Raw genomic sequence first — 26,734 nt, 5'->3', positions numbered from 1 at the left:
ATATTAAATTATTTTTTTCTCTTAATACCAAATAAACTTGATTCGTGACCAATATTATAAACCTGTTAGATGCGCAAAGTGGCTAATCTGTAGGAATTGGTTTGGTGTTCAGTGTATTCAGAACGTAATGTAAGAATTCAGCTCAGATGTGTGTCCTTCCAAGTTCCATGCAGTCTGTTGGACTAGACAGAAAAGTCCAGACATGGCCTGCAATAGAAGTTTAACTTTGCCGCCGTATTCTGAGCATCTCGTCAGTCCTTCAACAAATAATAGACAAACTAACAATAGCAAGTCCATGGGGTCGGATCTTCAGTTGGTATCAATCAGCATAGCTCCTCCAAAGCCAACTGAACACCAGCTGAAGTTTTAAATTTGTATGTGGAGTTTTTGGTGGAATCTACACCAAGTTCCTCACCTCTGTCCAGAGTGTCGTGTTATACACCAATTGGCAGCTGCCCTCTACTCCCAAAGATGTCTGCATTTCAGAGATTCTGTATATATGGCCCAATCTCAGACCTGCTGTCAGCTCCACTCCTGCTTTGAAGTCAGATTGACTGCAGGGGCCCTTCAGGTCCTATGAAGGTCACCTCTGTGACGAAGGAGTCTAGTCAAACCAAAGCTCTAGTATGCCCCATGTGGCAGAAGTCTCCATTCTAAGAACTGTGCCCATCATCTGTAATGTGCTTTGACATGAAAGTTGCCATATCCATATAAAATAATATTCATAATAATTCTAACTTTTCTTCGCTCTCTTGTAACTTTGAAAGCCAGATGTTTATGTGTTTTCAAAAACAAATTCAGAGCCTTTTCTAAGACATTTAACCCTGTTTCATTCTGGAGTGACTTTTTATGGGTTAATTATAAAGGGAGGTTCAGAAGTGAAATATCACCCCCTGACTTGACTTAACTATATGGATGACATCAAGGGCTTCTGTAATATACAGTGTACAGAACACAGTAACAAGGCCTTCATTAGGAGGAGCTACTGAACATTATAAATAGTTTGCAGTGAGAATTAACCAAGGCTGTGGTGGTAAAAGCATTGTGGTATACAAATACTAACACAAAATAGACCTCCCTTTGTTCTAACATTGTATCTGTTCCCACAGTACAGTACTTGTTCAAAAAAATCTGAGTCAATAATTGTATGGCTGTGAATGTAGGTGGTTTGCTAGTGCGAGCAACGAAAGTCTTTGGCTTATATAAGCACTGTGGTGGAAATGACTAAACTTTCACAAGCATGGAATTATTCACCCAAACAGAACTCAAAGTACTGTAAACCCAGCAATGTGAGCTCCTTTACTGATTTTGGAACTTTTTTGATTTTCAGATGTTGAAGAAAAGTCAAAATGTTCTGTGGCAAGCAGACACTTTATGTGAAAAATTTACTTTAGCTGAAATCCCAATATTCTGAAGAGACCAGCCCCAGTATTAACTTTTGCACAGCGCCCCTTCCATGCTGGAGAGCTTTCCCTTTAGGTCAGTCCATGTGTCAGCCACAGGTAGCAGAGCCCTGGTTTACATTTACCTGGAAATTCGGCGGCAGTCAACGGGAGTTGTGCAAGCTACGCAGAGCAGCTTGCGTAACTCCTGTCAACTGCTGGGCTTCCCTTCTGTGTCCTGTCTTCACTGCACTGCGCCAACGGGAACCACGTTCCCGTTGATGCAGCGCTACGCCACTTGAGGAGGTGGATTTATTGCGTCAACTTCCTGATCGATTGAGCGAGTCTACACTGACTGAGCAATCGATCCAGAAAGATCGATGTGACGGCGGTGACTTTGCTGCCATCAGTATAGACATACCCAGAGTTTTGGTAGCACTGGTTCAGTAGTCATGCGGCTAGGAAGCCAATGTGTGTGGGTTGGTGGAATAACAGGGCTTTGGAACTCATGTAGAAATACAGGCCTTGTGCCCCAGCCTATCTCAACAGATCCCAGAGGATTAGGAATGCAATACCTTGTTTATTTTAGTGAAGGGCAAACCCCATCCCCATAGAGGTTCCCTCATTCCTATGGGATACAGCTCTATGTTAATACTGTATATTAAACTGGTGTTTTGTATTTGTCTTATGTAAATGCTCATTCATTGGTGCCTAACCCCAGCATCACCTTGCAGGATCATACAGCAGAAACTTCATTGCATTCCTTGGCAAACAAGTGCTCCTACTTCAACTCACTGAGCTCAATGTCCAAGCTCAAAGGGGCTCAGAATCTCCCTCCTTTCTGACAGCAAACTTTCCTCCCCTGTTAGAATTGTGCTGTGATGCATTTAAGCCAAGAGGTTCTGTGCAGGACGTACAGAGAAAGAGCACATTGGCTTCTCATGGCGTGCATGCTGCATTTTTTTAAACTAAAAACACAATCACAATGAATGCAGGGCAAGATGGTGCATACAGTATTTTTCAAGCGCCTCATCTCCAGGAAAGACTTGAAGATTCCATAGTTATTACCTCTGTGTTTTGCCTTCCCAAGCAGCATGGACACTGTCACATAAAATTTAATTTTCCAGCAACAATGAGCATAAACTTCCTGAGCTGTATCAATTTATTTGGTATTCATAGTAATAACACTGCTCATAATGAGTTCATTTAATATTAATATTCATTATACCAAACAAGCATAAATCCAAGTTACCCAAAGGAAACGGAATAAACCAGACTCAAACCAGTGCATGTATAAAGATACTTGCAGGCATTTCAGTCCTGTGTGATTCCTGCAACTGACATCCGTCTGTACTTAAGGTATGCACAGTAGAAAGAATACTTCTTAAAAGAAACTACAGTGCATTTGGTTTTATATCAACATGAATGTTTAGAGGAGGAACAATGGCACTCTTCTCTCCATCAATTATTATTATACATAATATTAAGTCTTCTGCATTATTGCAACTGCAGTGCAAACAGAGCAGAGTTTATATCCAGAAAAAAACATCTGTGTTAGAAATCAGGAGCCTCTATGGCAACTATGTAAATTAGATACAGTAGATCTGATTCCCCACTGAGGAACTTCAGCATTATGCTGATTTAGCTCTACTGAAATCTGTCCAGGTGTGCACGTGCATGTATGTGCATGCTGCCTGTGGGCTCTTATGATAAACGTAAGACTGACAGCAAGAGACCAGACTTTATTTGCTGACCTGAGACCTGATGTGTCTCAGAGTTATAATTGATAATATTCCTGTCACACGAGAGGGGTCCGCCTGGGCTGACAACAGCAGCTACTATCATAGATCAGTTGTACATTCATTGGCCACACCCTCAGCAGTTTCCTCTTTTTCTCCTAAAAAATAACTCTTGTGAATGAGTGTGAATGCAGCCTCCATGGTGTACAGCGCTGTAGCATGCAGAGGATGTGAATGAATTGTGTACCGTACCACCGTTTTAGTAACCTGCCATCTCATTGGTTACACTGCATGCTGGGTCTTCTATAGCCCTTAGTTGGCCTGGAAAGTGTGGCCCATAAAGTGAATACCCTTGAGAAAGTATAATGTTATGTTGGCTAAAACGCTAGATTTATAGGGTTCTGTAGGAAAATCCAGAGCCATCATCCTATCCCCAAGATGTTGCACTCTCAGCATTAGTTTACACTGGTTTCTTCTTTATGATGTGACAGTCTTCCCGGAAGAGGATGTGAAGGAGCAGGTATCACTGGATATGTCTACTCTGAAAAGTAAAACCCACGGCACCAAGTTTCAGAGCCTGGGTCAATTGGTGCTAGGAAGAAAACCCATTGAAAGGGAGGATCTCAGAGCTTGGGCTGCAACCCAATCCCGAATGTCTACACTGCTGTTCTTAGCCCTGCAGCCCCAGCCTGAGTCAACTGACCCAGGCTCTGAGACTTGGTGCCATGTTTTTTTTTTATTGCAGTGTAGATGTACCCACGACGGTTGAATGGACCCTGCCTGACCCATGCTCCCATAGGATCCAGGAAGAAAGGGAGGGTGTTGAGGGCTCTCCCAATGCTTCATGGGCCTTGAAGCCAGGACCCTTCAATAATGGCAGCAAATTCTGTGCCCTTACACAGGAGTATGCAGGAGGCAACTCTGAAAAGTTCAAACTCATGATGTTTTTCCCTACATGGAGATGGGGTTCTGTAAAAGGGAGTTATTTCAGGTTTCCAGTCTAAACTGGCAGTGATCATGAGATGCACAATTGAAGCGGGACATCTATTTTTATTGAAGGGTAAAATAATTTCCATGCCTCTAACATCAGTAACTTATTTAAAAGTCAACTATAACTTATTAAGGGGCAGATTCTGTCCCCCTCCCCATTCACCTCACTCCATTAGAAGATGCAGAGTAAGGTACTGCTCTGGGTGGCAAAATCTGGTTCCAGGTTGTTAGTTCTGCTCCTTGTTTGATTCCTTTTCATAAGCAGTATTTGCTGCCTGCCATGTGCAGCGTAATCAATCCATCCGACTGCATGAATTTGGAACTGCTTGGATTGAGGAGGAATCAGAAGATTTCTCAAGAGTAAGGAATAAATGCCATTGCTGTTAATCAAAATATGAGAGTCAACCATAACAATGGCGATGATTACTGGATGCGGTTATAGTCTGTGCCAATTTGCAGCCCAAGAGATTTGGACTGTTTGGGTGCATATCGCAAGCTCAGCCAAACCATGGCCCTGATTCAGGAAAGCATCTCTATATTCAGGAAAGCACTTAAGCACTTGTTTAACTTTACCCACGTGCCTGAAGTCCCACTGCTTCCAGTGGGAGCTGTGGGCATTCAGCATTGCTGGAAATCAAACTCCATAGCTGTTCTGTTGAGACTTTGTTCAGTGTTTCAGAAGTGGTTTTCGAAAAAAGTGTCTATGCAAAAATGACACCTTCTTACTCAATACACCTGCCCCTGGTGCATTTGGAGTCATCTCTCCTCACTTCAGTGAGCACACTAGATTACCAATCCTTTTAAAACATTTTCAGTGTCCTGTTAGAACTGAAGAGCCTGTTGTGGGAAAAGGAAGGAAGGATGCTCTGAAGTCCAGGGATACATCCACACAGCAAAAAACAAAAAAAAACCACAGCAGTGAGTCTCAGAGCCCTGGTCAACTGACTCAGGCTTGTGCTACGGGGCTATAAATAGCAGTGCAGATGTGCCCTAGGGAGCTAGCCAGCAATTCAGGAGACCTGGGCTCAATTCCCTACTCTGCAACAGACTTCCTGTGTGACTTCGGGCAAGTCATTTGGTCTCTCTGTACCCCAGTTCCCCATCTGTAGAATGTGAATAGCAGCACTGTCCTACCTCTCAGAGTTGTGAGGATAAATGCATTAAAGATTACGAGGTGCTCAGATACTATAGCAATGGGAACCTTATAGGTACGTAAGAGAGAGATGGGAAAAAGAGCTAAATTCCATTCTGGCTCAAGATGCATCATCAGGACTGTGTATGCAATTTCAGCTGCCCTCAGGTAATGGTTTTGCATGGTAGATGTAGGCTGAAAAACTCCTGATTACTGGCACTGATGATGCACTGTCTAAAAAGAACACAGTTTGACTTTGCAATCCTAAGCTGAGCTTTCAGACTGGTAGTTCAAAGACTATCTTTGCTCACTTGTGAGCTGAGCTATTGATTGGGGATTCATTGAGACACAATAAACTTGGAACCCCACAATGCCATTTGTATAGTCACTCTCCATGCACTTTAAGCTCAAATTTCCCAGGGTAACTCAGGCTTATGCTTGATTAGAGCACTTAAAACTCTATCAATAGTTTTGAGAGTCAGCAGCTGCTCTTACCCTGTTGGAGTCCATTCTAGCCCTGGAGGTGTAGATAGGAGGAGGGATGTTAAAGGCCTGAGGAACTAAGTACTCCTCAGCATCCATCATGTCTTCCAGGTCTTCCTCATCCAGCAGATTTTGGAAGAATTTGCTGTCGTTTGGACTCGGGAGCTTCATACGGTCATCACCCTGCATGTGTCACATGGGTGCAGAAAGATAACAAAGAGATTAATTAATTCTATGAGCGTGGTGACCTGCTTTCCATATCGCTTTTCAGTCCTGGTTCAGGGATGATGCATATTACTCAGGTTGCCCTACATCATCACAGCTGCATAATTTATTTTGATTTTTTTGGCTGGGACTACAAGGACAGGAAGGAAAGAACTGCACCAATCAAGCAAAAACAAATGTTTTGCACTCCTGTTATTCAACTTTTTTCTTTCTCTTCTAAAACAAATTCAATTCGGGGCCCAGTAGAGCAGCTTCTGGCAAGGTCTGATGTATTTAAGCTATTAAGGCTCATGCAGAAAAATATATATAAATCATCTTATAAGAATGTAATACATATGAAATTAATAGGGATTCAACTGGGTACATTTGGATTGCAGTAGTGCCCATGGTCCCATGGTCAGGGCCCTATTGAACTAGGTTCTAAACAAACACAGAACAAAAGATAGTCCTTGCATTAAAGAGCTCACAATCTAGAGAAATTGCACTAAAAACCTATATAAAGTAATAGACAATAACGTCCTTTCTTGATAATTTTTAAACCATACTGTAGAATTTAACAGAAAATTATATCCCTGCTACAGAATTCTATAGGTTGGTTGAAAAGTCCCAAGGAAAGGTTGTTTGCCATGTTGCTGTAGCCATGTTGGGCCCAGGATATTAGAGAGACAAGGTGGGTGAGGTAATATCTTTTATGAGACCAACTTCTGTTTGTGGAAGAGACAATCTGAAGGACCTGATGAGGAGCTCAGAATAGCTCAAAAGCTTGTCTCTTTCACAAAATGAGTTGGTCCAATAAAAGATATTACCTCGCTCATGAAAAGGTTATCATTCCCAATTATATTCCATAGGGCTTCCCATAAGGGCAGTAACACAAGTGCAATGGAGTTAAACTGAGAAAAGCATTTGGCCTTTATTGGCCTATCAGATCACTATGGGAGAGGCCAGATGAGTGACCTAAAATGATGAAGTACTTGCCAGATTATATAAAAAATTACCTTGACATTGAGATTAAAAAGATCATGAAAGAAAGTAGAAAGAATGGTGTAAATTCTATTAGTGAGTGAAGTAATTATCCAGTTGGGTTTTCTGGGGTCTTCATTTTTTTAAGCATTACTTTTATCAGATCCCTGCTCAGTCTTCTTTACTCAGAACTAAACGTGCTCGGTTTTGGGGGTACTTTTTATTTGTTTTGTTTTTTTAACTTCTCATAGGTCAGGTTTTCTAAATCTTTTATCATGTTTGTTGCTCTCCTGTGGACTCTCACCAATTTGTCCATATCTTTTCTGATATGTGGTGTCCAGCACTCCAGCTGAGGCCTCACCAGTGCCGAGTAGAGTAAATGTAAATATGGAGTTAGGAATTGAATTCCAAAACCGTTTTTTCAAATCTTGGTATTGGCCTATATACATAGAGCTGTCAGAGTATTAGTGAATGTTTTTAAGAACGGATTAGACAAACACCTGCCAGGATGGGGGAGGTTTACTTGGTCCTGCCTGAGTGCAGGGGGCTGGACTAGATGCCCTCTTGAGGTCCCTTCTGGCCTTACATTTCTATGATTCTCTTATTATCACAATTGTAGTTTTCCTTTAGCGGTTATGTGAGAGCTTCTGATACACTTATATTAATCCCAGGTGTTTTACAAGCAGATTTAAAATTATTTCCAGATGTTCCAGAGTTGCTGACCTGAATGACAAGGTATCTCTGAGGGTCTCGAGCCATTCTAGAAAATTCAGCAGCCAATTCCTTGAATTTAGGTCGACTGTCAGCATCAATCATCCAGCCTGGGTACAGATTTAAGAAGAAGAAAAAAGTTAATTGATAACAAGGAATATCATCACATATTGAACAACATTTGAAATGTGATGATGACCTTGGTGTATGTGGCCTGCAGGAAAGAAACACAATTCAGTTGTTCAGGAAAATTGGAAAGATGATAACAAGCAATGCTTCTAAAATAGAGGAAGGCAGATCTTGTGTTTAGGGCACTGCAGATCTGGGTTCAATTCCTGGCTTTGCTGCTGTGGGACCTTGGGGAAGTAGCTTCTTTTTTCTGAGCCTTAATTTACCATCTCTAAAATGGGGATAATACTAGTGTCTTTCTAACACTACCTCCACCCCCACTTGTCAGTCTTGTCTATTTAGATCACAAGCTCTTTGGGTGCAGGGACTGTCTCTTACTATAGATCTGTACAGTGCCTTGCATGAAGGGGCCTTCATTTCAATCAGAGCCTCTAGGCACTATTATAATACTACCAGTAAAATAAACAGGTTTACCTGACCTGCTGTCCCACAGTGTATTACAGCAGACTGTTAAACAAATCGGAACTCTCTGACCTCTCAATTATTCTTTTTCCCTACCTCACCATTCGGGTAACTTTGTCTCAGTGCTGCCATCATCAGCTATTGGCGACACTGTAACAATATTTGCAGGCATAAACCCTGCTGCAGGTTATTGCTGTTATCCAGATACATTCCACCTTAAACAAGCAAGGACTCTCCCACCCCCATATCGCTCTATCGCGTTTGCTCAGAAAAGTTCATTAGAAAGCACAGCCTTCTCTTTGCAAAACAGCTAGTGCAAAACAACTGATAAATGCCACTCAGCAACAGCTGCTGGATGATTTTAGTGGCAACCTCTTCTACCAAAAGATTCTATCAGCAATTTTCAAGGAATGTGTCCTCATTTAGCAGGGAGTTTTAACAAAATGGATTTGATCCCCTACAGCCCTATTACACTGAAGTTGTGACCAAAGTAGAAAAACCAAAGCCTCCTTAGTAAGAAGGAAATTTAGCAAGACTGCTAAAAGATTAGGGGTAGACAATTAGGAATGGCTCCCCCCATGTAAGATGTCCAAAATATTCAGTCTACCTACATCTGCTTTCAACATTGCAGAATTGTTTCTTACTCATTAGAACTGCATTCTACTAGAATATTCTTGAGTTTGATCCAAATGATCCCCTTCCATGTGTTTAGCTCACCTAGTCTACTTCCATTGTTTAGCTCTTCTAGTCAACTTCGATACCTACATACTGCTGCATCAGTAGATAAACATGACAATCAAGTGTCTTTCTCTTCTAGAGCATGCAAGGATTCTGCAACTCTTTCTCGCAAATAGTAAAACTTATGTACATCACTATTCCTGCTGAAATCAATGGAATTATTCACATGGTTTATGTACTCTTTGGCTTGGATAAAACATGCAGAATCAGTTTTTATGGCAAAAATGATATACTGAGGAGAATTCCTATATTAAAGGAAAATTCATGTGATTCTTAAAAAAATAATACTTGAGCCAAAGACAATCAAACTTCACAAGGGGTAGATTGCCCTCGTATCAGCGCTGTGTAAGACTAAAGGACAGGGCAGTCTGCTGAAAAATAAAATCCTCCATTTATCCCTATCAGAACTGTTTGTGTGTATGAGTTTTAGGGACCATGTAGGTACCAGATGGGCAGTGCTGAAGATTCAGATTCTATTCACCCACAGATCGTGCATAGTACATGAAGCTACATTGCAAATTAGCCCCCAGCATCCCACCAATGTTCCTCAAACCTACAGCCATTACTAAAATTAGGGTGTACTCCATACCTGTTATAATCCTTGGCTTCTCTGCTAACACATCCAAGGAAGGAGGTGCCTACTGATACTAAGGGATTGTGATTTTTGTGTTGTGGACACTTGTCCATTGGGAATTAGATTGAACTATTAAACACAAGCCACCAAAGAGCCCTGCACATGCAGCCTTCAGCCCCTAATGATGTATGTTAGGTTCAATCTAGCAGTTAGGATTGAAAGGAACTATATCCCAGTAGCAATCTCCTGAATGCAGTGCACCCATATTACAAAATTCATGTCACAAATGCAGCCCTGAGAAGAGAGAAGTTCCATTTTCTTACTAAGAATACACATATTTACCTCCTCCAGTTTATCTTCTGAGTTCTGATATTTCTTGTGTGCAAATCAAAAGGGAAAGGGCCCATGTCAGAACAAAGAGATGGATGTATGTTAATTTCATTTAAATTAAGTCAGAAATACCACAGAGATGTTCCTAATTCTTTTTTAATTAGAAGACTAGGCTTTGAGGATCCATTTGCGCACGTTCTCTCTCTCTCTCTCGGGAAGGAGGGAAGGGTAAGTGAGTATCTAGATATAAACTATTTTCATTTTTCGCTAAAATATAAATGTCCATAAATAACTGGATTTGACTAAACAAACAAAAACAAATCCTCAGTTGTGTTATTACTTGTTATATTAATTCAATCTCTCTTTAATAAAAAAAACATTATGGATTTCTTTCCTCAATATTTGAGATTTTTGTTTTGGATCCAACTCTTCCCTTTGCAACCTTCAATGCCTGACTATCCATGTACCATAATTATGCTTAATGCTATCGTTTTTTACATCAAAATCAATTGTCATGGAAATGACAAGTGTTTACAATAACAATCATACAATTTTGACTTCATAGTGAGGACGTGTGATACCATCTGACAGTAATAAGAAGCTGAGCTAACTCAAACCTTTCACAGCTAAACTCATATCCTTTGCAATTGGGAAAAAAAAATGTGCATGCAATGTTCAAATGTAATTTATAAAATCTTAGGAAGCTTTTTGTTTTGAAACAGTCTGCATTATTAGCAAGCGCTGTCAATGAGTGTACGTGCAATGGAATATGCTCTGCTAGCATTGACCATAGTGATATTAAAACTACAGTTACTCACATTTCACCATCACCATGTAAACATCAATGGTGCAGATAGGAGGCTGGGGCAACCGTTCCCCTTTCTCTAATAGGTCAGGAATTTCTCGTGTCGGAATTCCATCATAGGGCTTTCCGCCAAAGGTCATAAGCTCCCAGATAGTGACTCCTGGGAACAAACGAGTTTAGAATTAGGAGCATGTTTTTTAAATTGTTAAAAACACTTTATGGATCAGTTTGGGGCCCAGTATTGGACTACAGTGTGATGAACATGTCTCATTCTCAGAACCAGTGCATGTATAAAGTGGCCATAGCTTGCTCAGGCTTATGTTGAATCCACTGCTGAAAGACTCACTATTAGAAGACTATAGAACAGCACTTTTGTTCAGTTCTAACAATAATATCTCTTATTTGTCTTGGGTTAAGAAAGGGTGCAGGCATGACAGATATGAGAGACTTAGAACAAATAAATGGAAACAATAACAAAAGAACATACCCTGCTCTTTTATCATATCAAAAAGGAAAACAAATGGCTGATGTATATTATTATTGTAAGGTGAAAAAAACCTAAAGATGCTCTATAAATTACAGCATCAATTTCCCATAAAGATGCAGAGTTGAATAAGGTTATGTCATTATCTTTGTCTTGTAAGTCATTCATACTCAGTTGGGTTGTTTTCTCTTAAAGCACCTTATGGATTTTGGTTATGATAATGCTATGATTTAAACCTGAGATCCTCTTTTTGAATAGCCTCAGGATTTTCTTGGCAGCTAAGCAGAAGGATAAATAATATATACCATAAGTAACAGAATTTATCCCAAAAGACAATGTTTAATATTAAAAATACTGCTTTTGCTTTCCCAACACTCTCCTATGTTTTGCTTTTATTTTATTGTAAAGGTCATTTAAAATATGCCTGCAGCCTGGTAATCATATTTTGCAGACTGTCACTTCTAATCTGTGGAGAGAAAGGTGAAATTACATATCCATGAAACATGCATTTATTTTCTCCCCCATTCACCTCCACACTGATGTTTAATAACTAAATCTTGTCAATCGTTTTGTTTTGTTCTTTCATATTACAGATGTGCTGGGCTCCCTGCTTTTAAATTAAGCTGCATAAATAATGCAGGAAGATGTATATTTTGCTAACTGGGACAATATACAATTTGGGGATAGAGAGGAAGCTGCTTTATGCATACAATTTTAATATCATATAATCATATATTTTTCTTAGCTGGACAGAAGAGGAGAGCAACTTGGCAATTGCAAAGAGTGTATTTTACTGCTACCCACAGGTAAAAATGAGTAATGAGATTTCAGCTGGTATCGCACATCTTTGTTTCAAAACTATTCAGCAACAGAAACTTTGGATGAGGTCCAGTATCTCTAATTACCTATTATGGGTCTGATGCTGTGAGATTCCATTTATAAAGGTTCAGGTAACTTTATCACTAACAGCAAGACAAGTTAAAGAGGCAAACAACCAAGCAGATGTGTAACAGCTCATTCTGATATTATAGTTAACATGATTAAATAAACTCTCCAAATATTGAAATCACTTGGTTTTCGGTTTAGATTCCTCATGGCCTGACCTTTCTCACCGATTCTGAAGTTGTTTTTTAAATTAAGCCTGTATTAGTCAGCCTCTGCTCTTTGCTTTCTCCCCCTCTCCTCTCTCTTGCTGTATTTGTTCTGTGTTATATTCCCTTTTATCTGACTGTAGTACAGAAACTCCCATAAGCCAGAAAATGTTTTTTGACATTCATGGCTTTCAGAATTTGGTTTTCAAAGAACTATTGGAAATTATGACCTGCAGTCATATTTCTACCAATCTGTGGCTAAACTGAAAGAGGCTTTTTTCTGTCACAACGATCAGCCAAACTGCTACCAAAATAGAGCTTCTGGCAGGTAAGCCAGCAGGGACACTGTGATAATGCATTTTAGTGAGCAGGGAAACAACACAGAAGACAGGTAACAATGCTGTTTAGATATATTTAAATAAAAAAGAAAGAAATAGAGAAACACAAAGTAAGAGTTATCTTCTTTAAGAAATATGGGTTGATAAATAAGCATCAGTGACACAATAAAAGAACAATGTATTTCACAAGAGATGAATCCTTAAGCATAATCACAAGGAAAATTTACCATAGCTCCAAACATCGCTCTGATGGGTGAATTTCCTGTAGTGTATACATTCCAGAGCCATCCACTTAATTGGCATCTTGGGAGCAAAAAGACACATGAAAGTTAGAAAAATAATAATAAATAAAATAATATTAATAGGTTTTAAACCCAGGTATCCAGTTCTCTCTCTCACACACACACACACACACACACCTCTCTCAGTTACTAATTTAAAAAACCCAGAAGTCAGGAAATTAAAAAATTAAGGCTCTCAACAATAATTTAACCAACACTTGGCCAAATTTTGTGCTTATTAACATGCATGGAGCCCCCAGATAGACAGTGTAGCAATAATTTACAGTTGGTGCAATCCCAGAGAATTCTTCATATCTTGATTTCAGTGGTGTTGCTCAGGTACAGAATTCGACCTGGCAACATTGCGCACATGTAATGGAAAGCATAGCAGGCACTCAGCCACCACAGTGATGGGAATGGTATAAAGAGCTTAAGTATAAGAGAACAGAATAGATTTTGGCCCACAGCAAATATTAAGGTTAGAAATAAGCAGAACCTTCTGTCAAAAACCCTTCACCTCACCCAAATTTTGGTGGTTCACATAAACTGGAACAACCAGATCCTTGTCACCCCTAGATTTAGCCTTACAAAATCAAACCAGTTTGCCCAATATAAAGACTGGGTCCAAACTCCTAAAATTTAGATGGTTTGGAAAAAGTGGAACCCTTCTGATTTTGGCAAAAATTTTGCTTTTCAAAACCAAAGCACAGGCATCTAGGCCATCCTCTAGGGCAAATACATAACAGCCTATATAGTCATCATCAACAATGCTACAAGGCAATGAGTTGGGATTGGGATGAGAATCTTAATTTCTCCATATCTGGACTCTCTCTCTCTGTGTGCGTGTGTATGTCCATCCGTCCATATATATATAGAGAGAGAGAGTCCGATCTTGCATGCTTCCAAAACACCCATTGACTTCATATAGGTAGTGGATGAAATGAATATTACCTTGTAAGAGCAGATCCTCAAGGTATACACTGTGTACTACCAAGTAAGGACCATCCTCTTTTGAAACTACAGAATATGTCATTGAAAGGTTTATTTGGTGGAGGTGTTTTTTGTACAACTACAGGTGCCCTGGTAAAATCATAATGGATGTATAAAGCAGTAATGGGTTTGCATTATGAAAATGTCCTATGTAGTTGATTAGAGAACAGTAATCTCTATAGAATGACGGTGGGGATATCATTCTGTATTAAATTCTATAGGTTGGTTTAATGCCTTCACAGAAAGGAAATCATCCTCTACTGAGTTCTATAGAAATCTATTTAATTTCTGCATAAGTCTATTAAATTATATAGGCCTTTTCCAGACAGAAACAATGTCTACAGCAGAGCTCATCAGCTCCCTAAGCCCTCCTTAGCAAACTTACAGTACAGCTTTAAAATTAAACAACTTCTGGGTTTAAAATGATGCTTCTCAGAAGCAGACCAGTCACATTTCTGGTGCATAAATCCTACCCCAGCCCCCAGTAGTATGTTTGGGCCCACAAGTCCAGGACACCCTCCAAGAGCTGCATGAAGAAGCTACAGGTGTCCTTTGTCATTCACAGGAAGGAAGGGTGGAGAAGAAGTAGAGTGGGTGTTGGAGGGTAGATTGGATGAACTGCAGGAGTCAGGGAAGGCTGCCAAAACTCTATCCTCATTGCCAGAAGATTCCTCTGGTGCTAGGGAGTGGGAAAGCAGCTATTAACTATTGCTGTGCAAATAATTGTTTTTTCAGCTCACTGGCAATTCCAAAAAAAAAGGGAAAAAACAGTTTCCACTTGAGCCAATGTTGGGGGGGAGAGGTTGTTTGTTTTTAAATATTTGGTGAACAGAAAAGTAAAAATACCCCTTAATTTTGAATTGAATGAAACATTTTGTTAAGCTCAAAATGAAATGTTTTGTTTCTCTTTTGAGCTTTTAAAAATATTTTAAATTTTATTTGAATAAATTTGAAGTTAATTCAAATAAAATAAAAACCTGAAATGTTTAGATATTTCTGCTTTTTTTTGTTTTTAGGGAAACAATTGGGCAAATTTGACGTGAATTAGTGAAATGTTTTGGTTGACCTGAATCTGCTTTTTTTTTTTTTTGCTGTGCAAAAAAATAGTTTCAGTCAAAAAATTTCACCCAGGCCTGCTGCTGACATCTCTGAAGCTTCTTGCCTTGCCAGCTGTCTCTCTGTTGCCTGTTTCCACACAGTTCCTGTGCTGGTTCATGGACTCTGCTGCAGCGCATGTAGAAAGGCAGCCACTTTCCCCAGGAAGTAGTAGATGATGGCTGCAGTCTCTTTTGCCACCCACCAGTGTAAGAGAGAAAATGAGGAGTGAACGAGTAGAGGAGCAGAGTGACCAAGGATTTGGGAAAGGGGATGAAGAGAGATACAGACCCACCAGGGACTTCACGGGGCTGGAAAAGAGGCTAAGGTGGGTTAAGATGGGCATTTTTGGTGAGACATTTTAAAGATGTGGAAGGGGTAGCCACTCGGTACTTGTGTCTGGGACCACCTGAATGTTACGCCTCTGTTTGGGTGCCTTTATAAGGTCTTGTAATTGTGAGTCTATTTAAGACACAGTATTGAATAAAAATTATGCAGGTGTAAAGGTAAATAATATGGTGAGAGCAGTGGAAACTATCCCAAATGTATAGGTTAAAAATGGTCAGTTTTAATTGCATGCAGCAGATCTACTTAGTGCCCCAGTATTTTGCATCCTTTCAGAGACGTCTTGAACAAATGTTGGCACTCCAACAAGGAACTGGGAAACAGCATGCACAAGTTCTTTTACTGTGAGCCAAGAGGCAGATTGTTGGAAACCACAGGTAAAACCTTAATGGTCATGCTACAAATAAACATCTCCTGCACCCTTCCCTTGCAACTGCTGGAGAGAGATCTGTCTAGGAAAAGTAGCCTCGAAACTACTAAATCTGTGTGGGCAATAGGGAGGCAGCATATGGAACAACTGTCATTCACTGCACTGACTTCAGATATTTTCATTGTAGTGAAATGTATACAAAATGGAAAACACAAAAACAAGGCACGGCCCCCATGCTGTTTTGTTCCGTGGGGCTCAGGCCAACCCCTGCACCTTGCAGTGTCCCACTGAATACAATGGAACAGCTTGCAAGGCTGGGCCCAGTTTCTCAACATCTGGTGCTCAGCGGTGCAATAACACTTTACTCAGGAACCGTATACTCTCTCTTACCTGGTTGTTAGACCCTCTGGGCTGGATTATCCTCACAAATATGCAGGGGTAAACTCCATTGATTTCAACAGATTTACAATGGCATGACTGAGTGCAGAATTTGGACTTCTTACTGGGAACTAGGATAAGGTTTTCAAAAACAGTGGCTTAAAATTAGGCTCCCAAATTCATATTAAAACACCTGCCTGATTTCCCAGAGAGCTGAGTGCACATAAACATAGCTCCCACTGAGTTCAAAGGCAGCTCTGATGCGCTCAGGACTTTTGAAAAATCAGGCTGGAACCTAACTGTGAATTTAGGAGCCTAACATTAAGTTTCTATTTTTGAAAATCTTAGCTTTCATCTACAAAGTACATGGTCATAATGTGCATGGTCAAGTTCCAATAGTTCTATCCTCTTCATGTTTTGGAATATAGAGACCAAGACTTTTGCACTAGAATGAATGGAGGCCCCTGCAAAAGAGCAAGACGAGGACTGCTGGCGCAAATGCACCCACCTTCCCTCCATCAGCATTGTACTCTTTCTCATCTCCTTCCAGGAGCCTGGCCAGGCCAAAGTCAGTGATCTTCACATGGTTTGGTGATTTTACCAAGACATTCCGGGCAGCCAAGTCTCGGTGAACCAGTCTCCTCTCTTCCAGGTACATCATTCCCTGGGGGACAAAAAAAAAAAAAAAAAAAAAATCAAATAAACCCTTAAGTATTTTTCAGAAAATTTTACCTCTTTTTGTAACCTGTTTCCATGATACCTTGCAAAACAAGCTATATTATTAGTATTGTTATTTATGATAAAATAGTGCCTAGAGGTCAGAGCCACATGGGTGCTAAGGCCTGCACATAGCGAGAGAGTCCTCACCACTAACAGCCTGAAACCTAAATAGACAAGACAAAGGAAGGAAGGATTATTATCCCCATTTTGCAGACAGGGAACCTGAAACACAGAGAGATTCAGTGACTTCCCCTAGACTTCAACAGGGAGTCTGTGGCAGAGCTGGGAATTGAATCCAGATCTCCTATACCCAGTCTAGTTTCCAAGCTACAAGAAAACGCTCCCATTCTATACCTAAAGCCTCTGAGCTGTATGCAAATTTTCAATATTCTTAGTGAATTATGGGGAAAACAACTCTGTGTTCCTTTGGCTGCAATCCAGTTGCTTTTCCAACCCCATTAAAACTTTACGTCTTGTGTTATAATTGGATATAAGATCAATCAATGTTCAATGTCTTTTATGAGCATATACGTTCTGTTACAAGTAGTTTTGTTAACAACCCCTCCAGGTGTCTTAACAGATAAGCTAACACATGCCCAAACTGTCTGGCCTGTGTCTGACCTAATCATTTCCTTAACCTGATGCCAGACAAACCGCCTGCAATCAGGATGGGGGTTTACATGATGTTTTCTGGTGCTAAGATCACCACCAAAGTTGAGTTGTCACCAAAACTTAGTCGTAGTACTTCTATGGACAATGAAAGATGCTCTGAGAGGGTTACAAGCTTGTAACTTCATAAAGAGGAATTTATGACATTAGCAGTTATTACAGGGACCTACAGATGAAACTACATGCCTTGGCAATTACCCTTTGGGTAACGATTTGCACCTTATGTGCCCCTAGGCACAGCATCTTCAGTGCTCCCCCTGCAGCTGACCTTCGTGTTTTCCACACAGGGAGGGAGGGTGTTGGTGACGGGGAGAATGGGGCTGACTGGGCCAGCTCTGCACGGAGTGGGGGGGGGGGGGCGGGGGCACAGGAGGGAGAATGGCTGGGGCGACCAGCCTGGCCAGCTCCGGGCGGGAGGAATATACTCACCGCTGGCCTCCAGCTTCCGACTTGACCAGGGGTGAGGCCTCATGGGGAAGGAGGAGGAGCAGGGAGGCAGGGCCCCAAGGGAGGAGGAGGAGGAGCAGGGAGGCAAGGCCAGAGTTCTGGCGCTCATGCAGGGCCCCCCAAATCCGCCTTGCTTTTAATACATCAATTCTATAACATACTCAGTAATTTTACAGAAGTCATTGGTGAATATCCGGGGCGCTGTATTATCATACAAAATGATCATTCAAAAAGTTACAGTCAGTGATTAAAATAAGCTCATTACTCAGTGAAATGTGTCAGATTCAGAGTCCCGTGCACTTTGGTGCTACACTATTAGCCCTATTTGATATCAATGGGTCTATGTATATGTTAAGGTACTATTCACTGTAGTGGTAGGATCTAGTCCTATGCTGGAAGAAAATGTGGACATCTCTACAGAAGTCATCATGGGGCACTTTGAAATGTAATTCAGCAAAAAGGAAAGCAGTAGCCATAACACTTTGCTTTTAACTAGAAGATTTCAATGCCATCAGCACAAAAGGTTATGAAAGGCTAATGGAGGAATCCCAGCATAAATACTATTTTATTTTTAATGCAATATGTTTTCTGCAGTCATCATGAAGAGCGTTTGAACAGGGAAGTGGGGACTATGTAGCAGACAGCAAACAGAATTATTTTTAAAAGGCATTTTTAGTTGAAGCAAGCATCCTCTCATGCCAATTGCAAATCAATGCTGCTGGCTGTTGAACATCAGAAGGGTAGGACTTTGAAGGATTAAGATTTTCTGACATTAAAACAAAAGCTGTGGAAAAAACAGACAAATCTCACAGATCAAACAGTGATGATCCATACACCAAGCATGTCATGAAATAGCAGATTGCTTTAGATGGTATCATGATCAAGTTTGCACACTAACACTTGGAATCCAACCAACAAGAGACACTGTATAAAACAATCCAATCAGTCAGTATCGATGACATTCCAGGGTATGGACACAGCATCATCAACAGTGACAACAAAAGCAGACAGGTGTGGAGGAGCATGAGGTTCAGGGAGATGTATCTCTTAGGGGAGGATTTATTAAAGGGAATACTCTATATCCTAGTAAAGAGAAGAGGATAGAAGTTGATAAAGTACAGATAGGAACTGAAGAGAAACAGTGAAATGAAAAAAGAATCCCATGCAATTACATCACATAAAGGCCGACAACTAAATATTGACAGATGTTATAAGTGCCTGTATACAAATGCTAGAAGTCTAAATACTAAGATAGGTGAACTTGAGTGCTTGGTATTAAGGGAGGATAATGGTATAATAGACATCAGAGAAACTTGGTGGAAAAATAATAATAAATGGGACAATGTAATACCTGGTTACAAAATATATAGGAATGACAGAGTAGGTTGCACAGGTGGTGGAATGGCTCTATATGTGAAAAATGCTAGTCAAATATAGTAAAAATCTTAAATGAAACTGAGAAATTCTATGGTACTGTTTAAGGATAGAAATTCCATGCTTGAATAATAGGAGTAAAGCAGTAGGAATATTCTACTGACCGCCTAACCAGGATGGTGACCGTGATTGTGAAATGCTCATCGAGATTGGAGAGGCTACCAAAACAGAAAACTGAATAATTGGAGATTTTAACTATCCCCATATTGACTGGGAACATGTTTCTTCAGGATGGGATGCAGAGAGAAAATTTCTAGACACAACTATTGACTGCTTCTTAGAGGAGCTAATCCTGGAACACACAAGGGGAGAGGCAATTCTTTATTTAGTCCTAAGTGGTGCATAGGATTTGGTCCAAGAAGTGAACCACTTGGTAATAGCAACTATAATGTAAATACATTTAACATCCTGTAAGGGAGAAAATACCAAATAAACCCATCAGAGTACCATGTAACTTCAAAAAGGGGAACACCACAAAAAATGAGGAGGCTAGTTAAATGGAAATCAAAAGGAACAGTCACAGGAAATGCCTGTAAGCTGCATGGAAACTTTTAAAAAACACTGTAATAGAAGCTCAAACTAAATATATTCCCCACTTTAAAAAAAAAAAAAAAAAAAAGTCCAAAAAATGTTACCATGGCTAAACAGAATAAAAGAGGTGGTCATGGACAAAAACACATCTTTTAAAAACTGGAAGTCAAATTCTACTGAGGAAAATAGAAAGGAGCATAAATTCTGACAAGTCAAGCGTAAAAGTATAATTGGGCAGGCGAAAAAAGAATTTGAAGAGCACCTAGCAAAAGACACCAAAATTAACAGCAAAAACATTTTTAAGTATATCAGAAGCAGGAAGCCTGCCAAACAATCAGTGGGGACAGAGGACGATTGAGATACTAAAGGAGCACTCAAGGAAGACATGATTTGTTTCAGAGAAGCTACATGAATTCTTTGAATTGGTTTTCACTGCAGATGATGTGAAATATTTTCAGAGATGCTACAACTGCAGCTAGCATTCATGCCATGTGCACGCAGTCTAATTTTCCAGTGCAATCTTTAAACTCTTCCCTCCTGCAACCTGTGTTCCTCTCAACAAATTTGATGCAGTTTGCCATAACTGTCCTCTTTCTTATATATATTTTGCTGCAATGACAATGTTCCCGGAAACAGAGAACTCCATATGCATCTGTTTAATCCCTTCTCTGCTTAGGCAGCTCACAATATGGCCTTAGCTTTGTCAATGAGGGGAAAAACATCCAAATCTCCACAGCCATCTGATCACTCCTTAAGTCTTTACTTGGGCAGAACTCCAATTCAAATACTCCTATACTCAAATGAGAGATTTACCTGAAAAAAGATTAATGGAACCAATCCTTCAAAAAAGAGCCACATGGGCAGATCCTTCTCGCAGCATAAAGTTCTTTTCACAGATTCACGACCTTCAGGATTGTATGTGCTCTTGGGAACATCCAAGGTAAACAGTGTATTGATTTTCCTCCGCAGCCTATTAACAAGGCCCGTGCACAGCTGGCCGTATACAATATAAACAAATCACAACAATGGGAGGAAGGAGTGGAAGAAGCTTATAGAGTTCATTGCAACTGAATCATTTAAACATATATTATACTGGAAACATCATCTGAAGACCTTCTCAAACCTGGCAGGAGTAGTATAGTATATGAATTTTTAACATTAGTACAAGATGTGGGAGTAGTGCAACCAAAAAAAATTATCTGCATTTCACAGCTGGGGTCCACATCACCCAGTAGATTTATAGTCAAATATCACAAAAGGATATTTCATGTGAGAAACATTGACAGAGCTATGAGACACCCTTACAGTGATGAGAGAGAGATTTCTAAAAACTACACTAAAAGCCTGATCCTGAGAAGGGTCTAGTCTGTGGTCCATGAGAATATTGAAATTCAACACTTGTCATGAACAGCCCCTCCAAATGAGGGCTGCAGGGATACCAAATGCAATCAGACCATCATTTGACTGGACAGGATTGCACTGAGGTATGCATTTTTGTGTCTACATTGGTACCAGAAAGTCCATAAAAGGAGTGATTTTATGATGAAAGATTAATGGGAAGTTATTATATTCATTTACCCTTGAATACACTTATATTCAAATACTCTTGCTGGAAGTTTGTCTAACCTGCTCTTAAAAATCTCCAGTGATCGAGACCCCACAACCTCCCTAGGCCATTTATTCCCGTGCTTAAGTACCCTGACAGTTTTTCCTACTGTCCAACCTAAACTGCCCTTGCTGCAATTTAAGTCCATTGCTTCCTGTCCTAGTCTCAGAGGTTAAGGAGAACAATTTTTCTCACTCCTCCTTGTAACAACCTTTTATGTACTTGAAAGCTGTTATCTTGTCCCCTCTCAGTCTTCTCTCCTTCAGGCTAAGAAACCCAGTTTTTTCAATCTTCCCTCATAGGTCATGTTTTATAGACCTTGCATCATTTTTGTTGCTCTTCGCTGAACTTTCTCCAATTTGTCCACATCTTTTCTGAAATATGGCACTCAGAACTGGACACAATACTCCAGCTCAGGCGTAATCAGCGCAGAGTAGAGTGGAAGAACTACTTCTCAGGTCTTGCTTAAAACACTCCTGCTAATACATCTCAGAATGATGTTGGCTTTATTTATGGATGCTATATAGCACCAGACATTTACAAGGAGCTTTACTAACCTCACATAGGGCCTGGTGCTGCTCCATAGAAGACAACAGCAAAACTCGTATTGTCTTCAGAAGTGCAGGACCAGGCTCATAGGAAGACAAGATGATTTTACTGAGAAGGAAGGCAAACTAGTGAGGAGGACTGGGGGATTCTGAAAGGCAGAAATGGCACGTAGGTGCCTACCTCCCATTAAAAGTCAGTGCTACTGGTAATTTTGAAAAATTCCCCTATAATTAAATACAAGAACATTAGTATAGTTTGAATGGGCCCAATTCTGCTCTTAGCTACCTCCTTTCCAATGCCAATGTTTCCAGCAGGGTAGCTAGGGTGTAACTCAGAGCAGATCTTGGTCCATAATACAGACTCAGAAGTAGTAAAAATAGCGTATATCATAGAAGGCTTTTCTCAAGTTGAATATGCATTATTTGCTGGGGTATCTAAGATCTCAAACACACAGCAACTCAGAGTCCTCAGCTCTAACTTATCAATTACCCTTCTGCAAGAAAATTGGCATAACACAAAATGAGCTATCACGTGATGGTACCAAATAAAAGTGCTGTGGGAAAGAAGAAAGACTTCCGGTCTAAAAATTTGAGGTGGTGGGGGGATGAAGAAAACATATGGAACAGGTTTATGATTTAAAGAAAGTGCTGCATTGCGGCAGAAAAGTCTCTAATAGGTTCATAAAGTATTAGGACTGCTGCTAACATAGGCATACACAAAGCATCATAGCCAAGGGGCGTGTAGAAATACAAGTATTGAGAGGAAGATCTTTTAAAAAAATAAAACTGAGCTTCTCAGATGTAACTATGAGTTATAGGTTTGTCCCCTGAGATTTCTTGTCTTTAAGATGTGGCACCTTTGCTGGTTTTTTTACTTTATCACCAAGCATTACTATCTGTAGCTATAATTTGTCTCCCAGTTCCTGAGGGCCGTTGTTGAGCAGAGCTGCATTTTGTATAGCTCGTGATCTAGATGTTGCGAGTCTGGGCTCTTCAGACGTTTTTATTTGATTTTTTGTACGTTTTTGTACTTTTCAAAGCACCACCCGCTCAGCTCCAGATACTCTTTGAGTCTTTCACAGTTGGCGCAAGTTGCTTAGGAAAAGTCAAACTCTTTGATTTCAAGGAGCCCTGTCTAAAGTCTGCTTCCATAAGGAGCTTGTATTACAATGTAAGGCTTCCATTCAGAAGGGTATTCTTATTCAGGAGAGCACTGAAGCATGTACCATTGAAGTCAAAGTGCACTCGGGGATAATTAAAAGGGATGAACTGAAGCATGCATTTAAGTGGTTTCCTGAATCATAGCCTAAGGCCTCAATCCTGAAAATTCTTAGTCTTAATCCATACTTGAAAGACTACTGGTATAACAATGGTGGCCAGAGAGGTGGTTTAGTATGGATATAATATACTAGGAGGAGCCCTAATGTGGATACAGTTATACCAGTATAAAGGTATCTTCTACCAGTATAGGTATTTCCCTTCACTACAGGAATAATCTATATTGGTATAAGCACTCTGATACTGGCATAACTGCGTCAACACTAGCAGGGTTGTACCACTTTAACTAACAGCGATAGAACTTTTGTACGTATACATGCCCTGACTCATATGCTTAATTTGTGAGTTTAATGAGACTACTTATGTTTATAAAGGCCATCATCTGCAGGATCAGGGGCCTAATTCTCTATGGTAATTTATTATTATCTTAAATAAAGCTGTACTTATTTTAAACAGTATGGCCAGTGAGCAGATGTGCTGTAATAACCTCCCTGCTCCAGCTGTCCCTAAACCACTGACCTGCAGAAGCTGGGTCTGGATAACTGGGGATGGATCACTCGATAAATTGCCTGTTTGGTTCGTTCCCTCCAAAGCATCTGGCACTGGCCAGGATTGGAAGACAGGATACTGGACTAGATGGACTATTGCTCTGACCCAGTAGGGCCATTCTTATGTTCCCAGTGTGACTAGTTTTCTATTCTCCAGTACACACATTGATTAATCTCAAAGTACAATAGTGGTGGGGAGGAGAATGTTGATCTGACTATCCCCAGGAAGCTAAAAGGAAGTCAAGAGAGGCCTGACTTACTCTGATAATAACTTTTGCTCACCACAGCCAGACCATGCAGCAGAATCATCAAACAGGTGTGTGAAGCTAGGAAATTTCAAGCCAATGGCGGATCTCATGGATATTAATCTGCAGAGTTGGCAGGAGTACATCATCTTCTTTTCTTCCAAATAACTTGAAGCTTGCTTAATAACAGGAATCATCAGTAACAGAAGCTTGAAATGATAATCTCTCCTCCCCTTCCCCACAAAAATATAGTATAATTCTACCTAGAGCTAAAGCTGAACACACTTTCAAGGCACCTTTTGCTCTCATAAGCAACTGGCATCATCTAAATAGCTCTAACTCCCTGAGATAACTATGTGAAGGAAGAACTGAGGTTGCTCTGCAATATATTGACTCAATGGCACAGGGTTTTTTTTTTTTAAAGGATTCATTCACTGCAGAAGTATGATTTGTTACATGGTTCTGTCTATGAAACTAGAAGTACAGGCCCTCGCTGTGGGCATGGAATAGTGAGGGACGGTAAAAAAAATTAAATCCAATTGTTTGATACAGTCAAATTGGAATTTACAGCCTGCATTCTTCCACAAGATCATCTGCTAACGTGTTCTGGAAACACCTACAGTTCGGTGAGCTAACGTGGAGGCTGGAGAAACAGTAGTAAACAGCATAAGGATACTGCGCTGTAGCCTGACCCCTGGCCTTCAAGTTGGGCGTGGTTTCACCTAAACTGGCTTTATGTGGGTGAAGAGAATGTCCCCCTTGGTGGATTTCTTCTTCATGGAGGAAGATAAGTATTAAGTTATTCTAAAGCACATGACCTTCCTCCCTTCAATCTTAGGGCATGAGTTCCTCCCTTCTCTCTTCATTGCAGAGTTAATCTGAGTTATAATTCAAGTGTTGCTCTTAATTTCAATGTCATCCATGCACAAAAAAGCCTTAACTCGAGTGTGATGGTGCTTTTAACTCAAGTTGGCTGGCTCAGGAAGTGGGTACAGGTTATAGCTCAAATTAGCACAACTCATCAACAGCTAACACAGTTGCTTTGTGCCGCTCAAGCATTATTTTGCAGTAGGCCAGTGTCACACAAGTTAACTCCTCCTGACTTAGCCTAACTGTAGATAACAAGTCAATTCTGCAGTGAAGACATAGCCTCAGTGAGATACAAAATAAAAGAAGTTAAAACAGAACTGGACAAAATGAGGCAAGAAAGAATATGGAAAGGAAATAAACAGGTGACCAGTGAGATAAAACTTTAGATTGGCAAGTTACAAAGAATATGCAGACTGGGCATTAAGTTACGCCAGAATGGCATGAGATACATAAAGGGAGAATGATGGAGGGGAAAAAAGTCAGAAGTGAAACCAAGTACATAACCCTTACACATAATAATAGACTTAACGGTCTAACTATTGACTTTGAAATGCCCAGATGCCTGTAATTTCCAGTTTTAGCAGTTTCATTTCAGTCCTTCATTCTCCCAAGGCAGATAAATGGGGTACAGCACACCTTACTGCTTGGGGATTTTTGGGTTGAGACCTTTAAAGCCAATGTGTCTGCTCTGGATGGACATTAAAGATCCCCCGGCACTTTTTGTAAGAGGAGTTTTTCCCACTTTCCTGATCCAACATTGATCTCCCCTCACTCTTCTACAGTGTGCCATTTGTCTCTCTTACTACCCACTCCACCACTCAGATGGCTCCATATGAGGTGTTTGAGATGAGAGAGAGTACATAAATATATAATATAGCAGTAATAGTAAGACACACAAAGTAGGAGTCTAAAAATTGTATTCCCTTTCTCTGCTAGGAAAGATGGGTCTCCTAACTGTTAGTCATAGTTCAGTCCTCAGTAATAATTGTGCAGGTGCTGTATTAGTCTTTTAGATTGTGAAGGATGGAGTTTACTCCTAAGCACAAGATTTCGGAGGAAGGTGGCTATGGGGTTAGATTGAACTCATGGGATACGTCTTCACCGCAAAATTATCCTGAGCCTTACTCAGGTGTTCCCCTAATCTGGCTTCCACCCACACACAAAACTCCAATCTGAGTTTTAGAGCCTTCAGCTGACCTCTGTGGCACAGTAGGTTAAATCCCAGGTACTGCTTTCACTCAGGCTATGGCTACACTGATGGCGGCAAAGTCGCCACTGTCAGATCGATTTCTCTGGATTGACTGAGCGGTCAGTGAAGACCCGCTCAGTTGATCCAGAAATCGACGTGCTAAGACTACCTTCAAAAGTGGCGTAGCGCTGCGTCAACGGGAACATGGTTCCCGTCAGTGCAGTGCAGTGAAGATGACGTGCAGAAGAGAACCAGAGAAGTCGACGGGAGTTACGCAAGTTTTTTGCATAGCTTGCGTAACTCCGTTCGACTGCTGATGAATTTCGGAGGTAAATGTAGACAAAGCCTCAGATTGATAACCCAAGCACTTTGCAGTGAGCATGCAGGTTAAGCCACTTTAGTGCTGATAGTCCTCCAATGCCTTCCCACAATTTCCTCCAGGACAGACAAATTCTCCCCAAATTCACTGGGAAAGAATCAGAGTGGCTCAGCTTAATGCAACACAAAGAACTGTGGACAACCTAATTACATACACGAGTGAGTACAGCATCCGCGAAGACCCAGTAACTTGGGTAGGCTAGCCAGGGTGCCAATCACAGAAAAGACATAGCCCAACA

General features: G+C 40.5%; 1 protein-coding gene across 11 annotated transcripts in view; it reads right to left on the bottom strand.

The window, feature by feature from the left end:
• Nucleotides 1-26,734, bottom strand: part of ERBB4 (erb-b2 receptor tyrosine kinase 4) — an 885,692-nt gene that overhangs the window by 22,407 nt on the left and 836,551 nt on the right. For all 11 annotated transcript variants that reach the window (XM_067548716.1, XM_067548717.1, XM_067548721.1 and 8 more), the window contains 5 exons: nt 16,541-16,696; nt 12,801-12,876; nt 10,674-10,820; nt 7,635-7,732; nt 5,739-5,909 (listed from right to left, as the gene is read on the bottom strand). In XM_067548716.1, coding sequence (XP_067404817.1) covers nt 5,739-5,909; nt 7,635-7,732; nt 10,674-10,820; nt 12,801-12,876; nt 16,541-16,696 — 648 coding nt within the window. The remainder of the gene's footprint in view (nt 1-5,738; nt 5,910-7,634; nt 7,733-10,673; nt 10,821-12,800; nt 12,877-16,540; nt 16,697-26,734) is intronic.

Source organism: Emydura macquarii, unplaced genomic scaffold, assembly GCF_026122565.2.
Source record: "Emydura macquarii macquarii isolate MOO-44397 ecotype Brisbane River unplaced genomic scaffold, CSIRO-AGI_Emac_v2 contig_1253, whole genome shotgun sequence".
Taxonomy (NCBI): Eukaryota; Metazoa; Chordata; order Testudines; family Chelidae; genus Emydura; species Emydura macquarii.
Note: the sequence above shows the minus strand (reverse complement) of the source record. Positions and strands in the feature narration are given on the sequence as shown.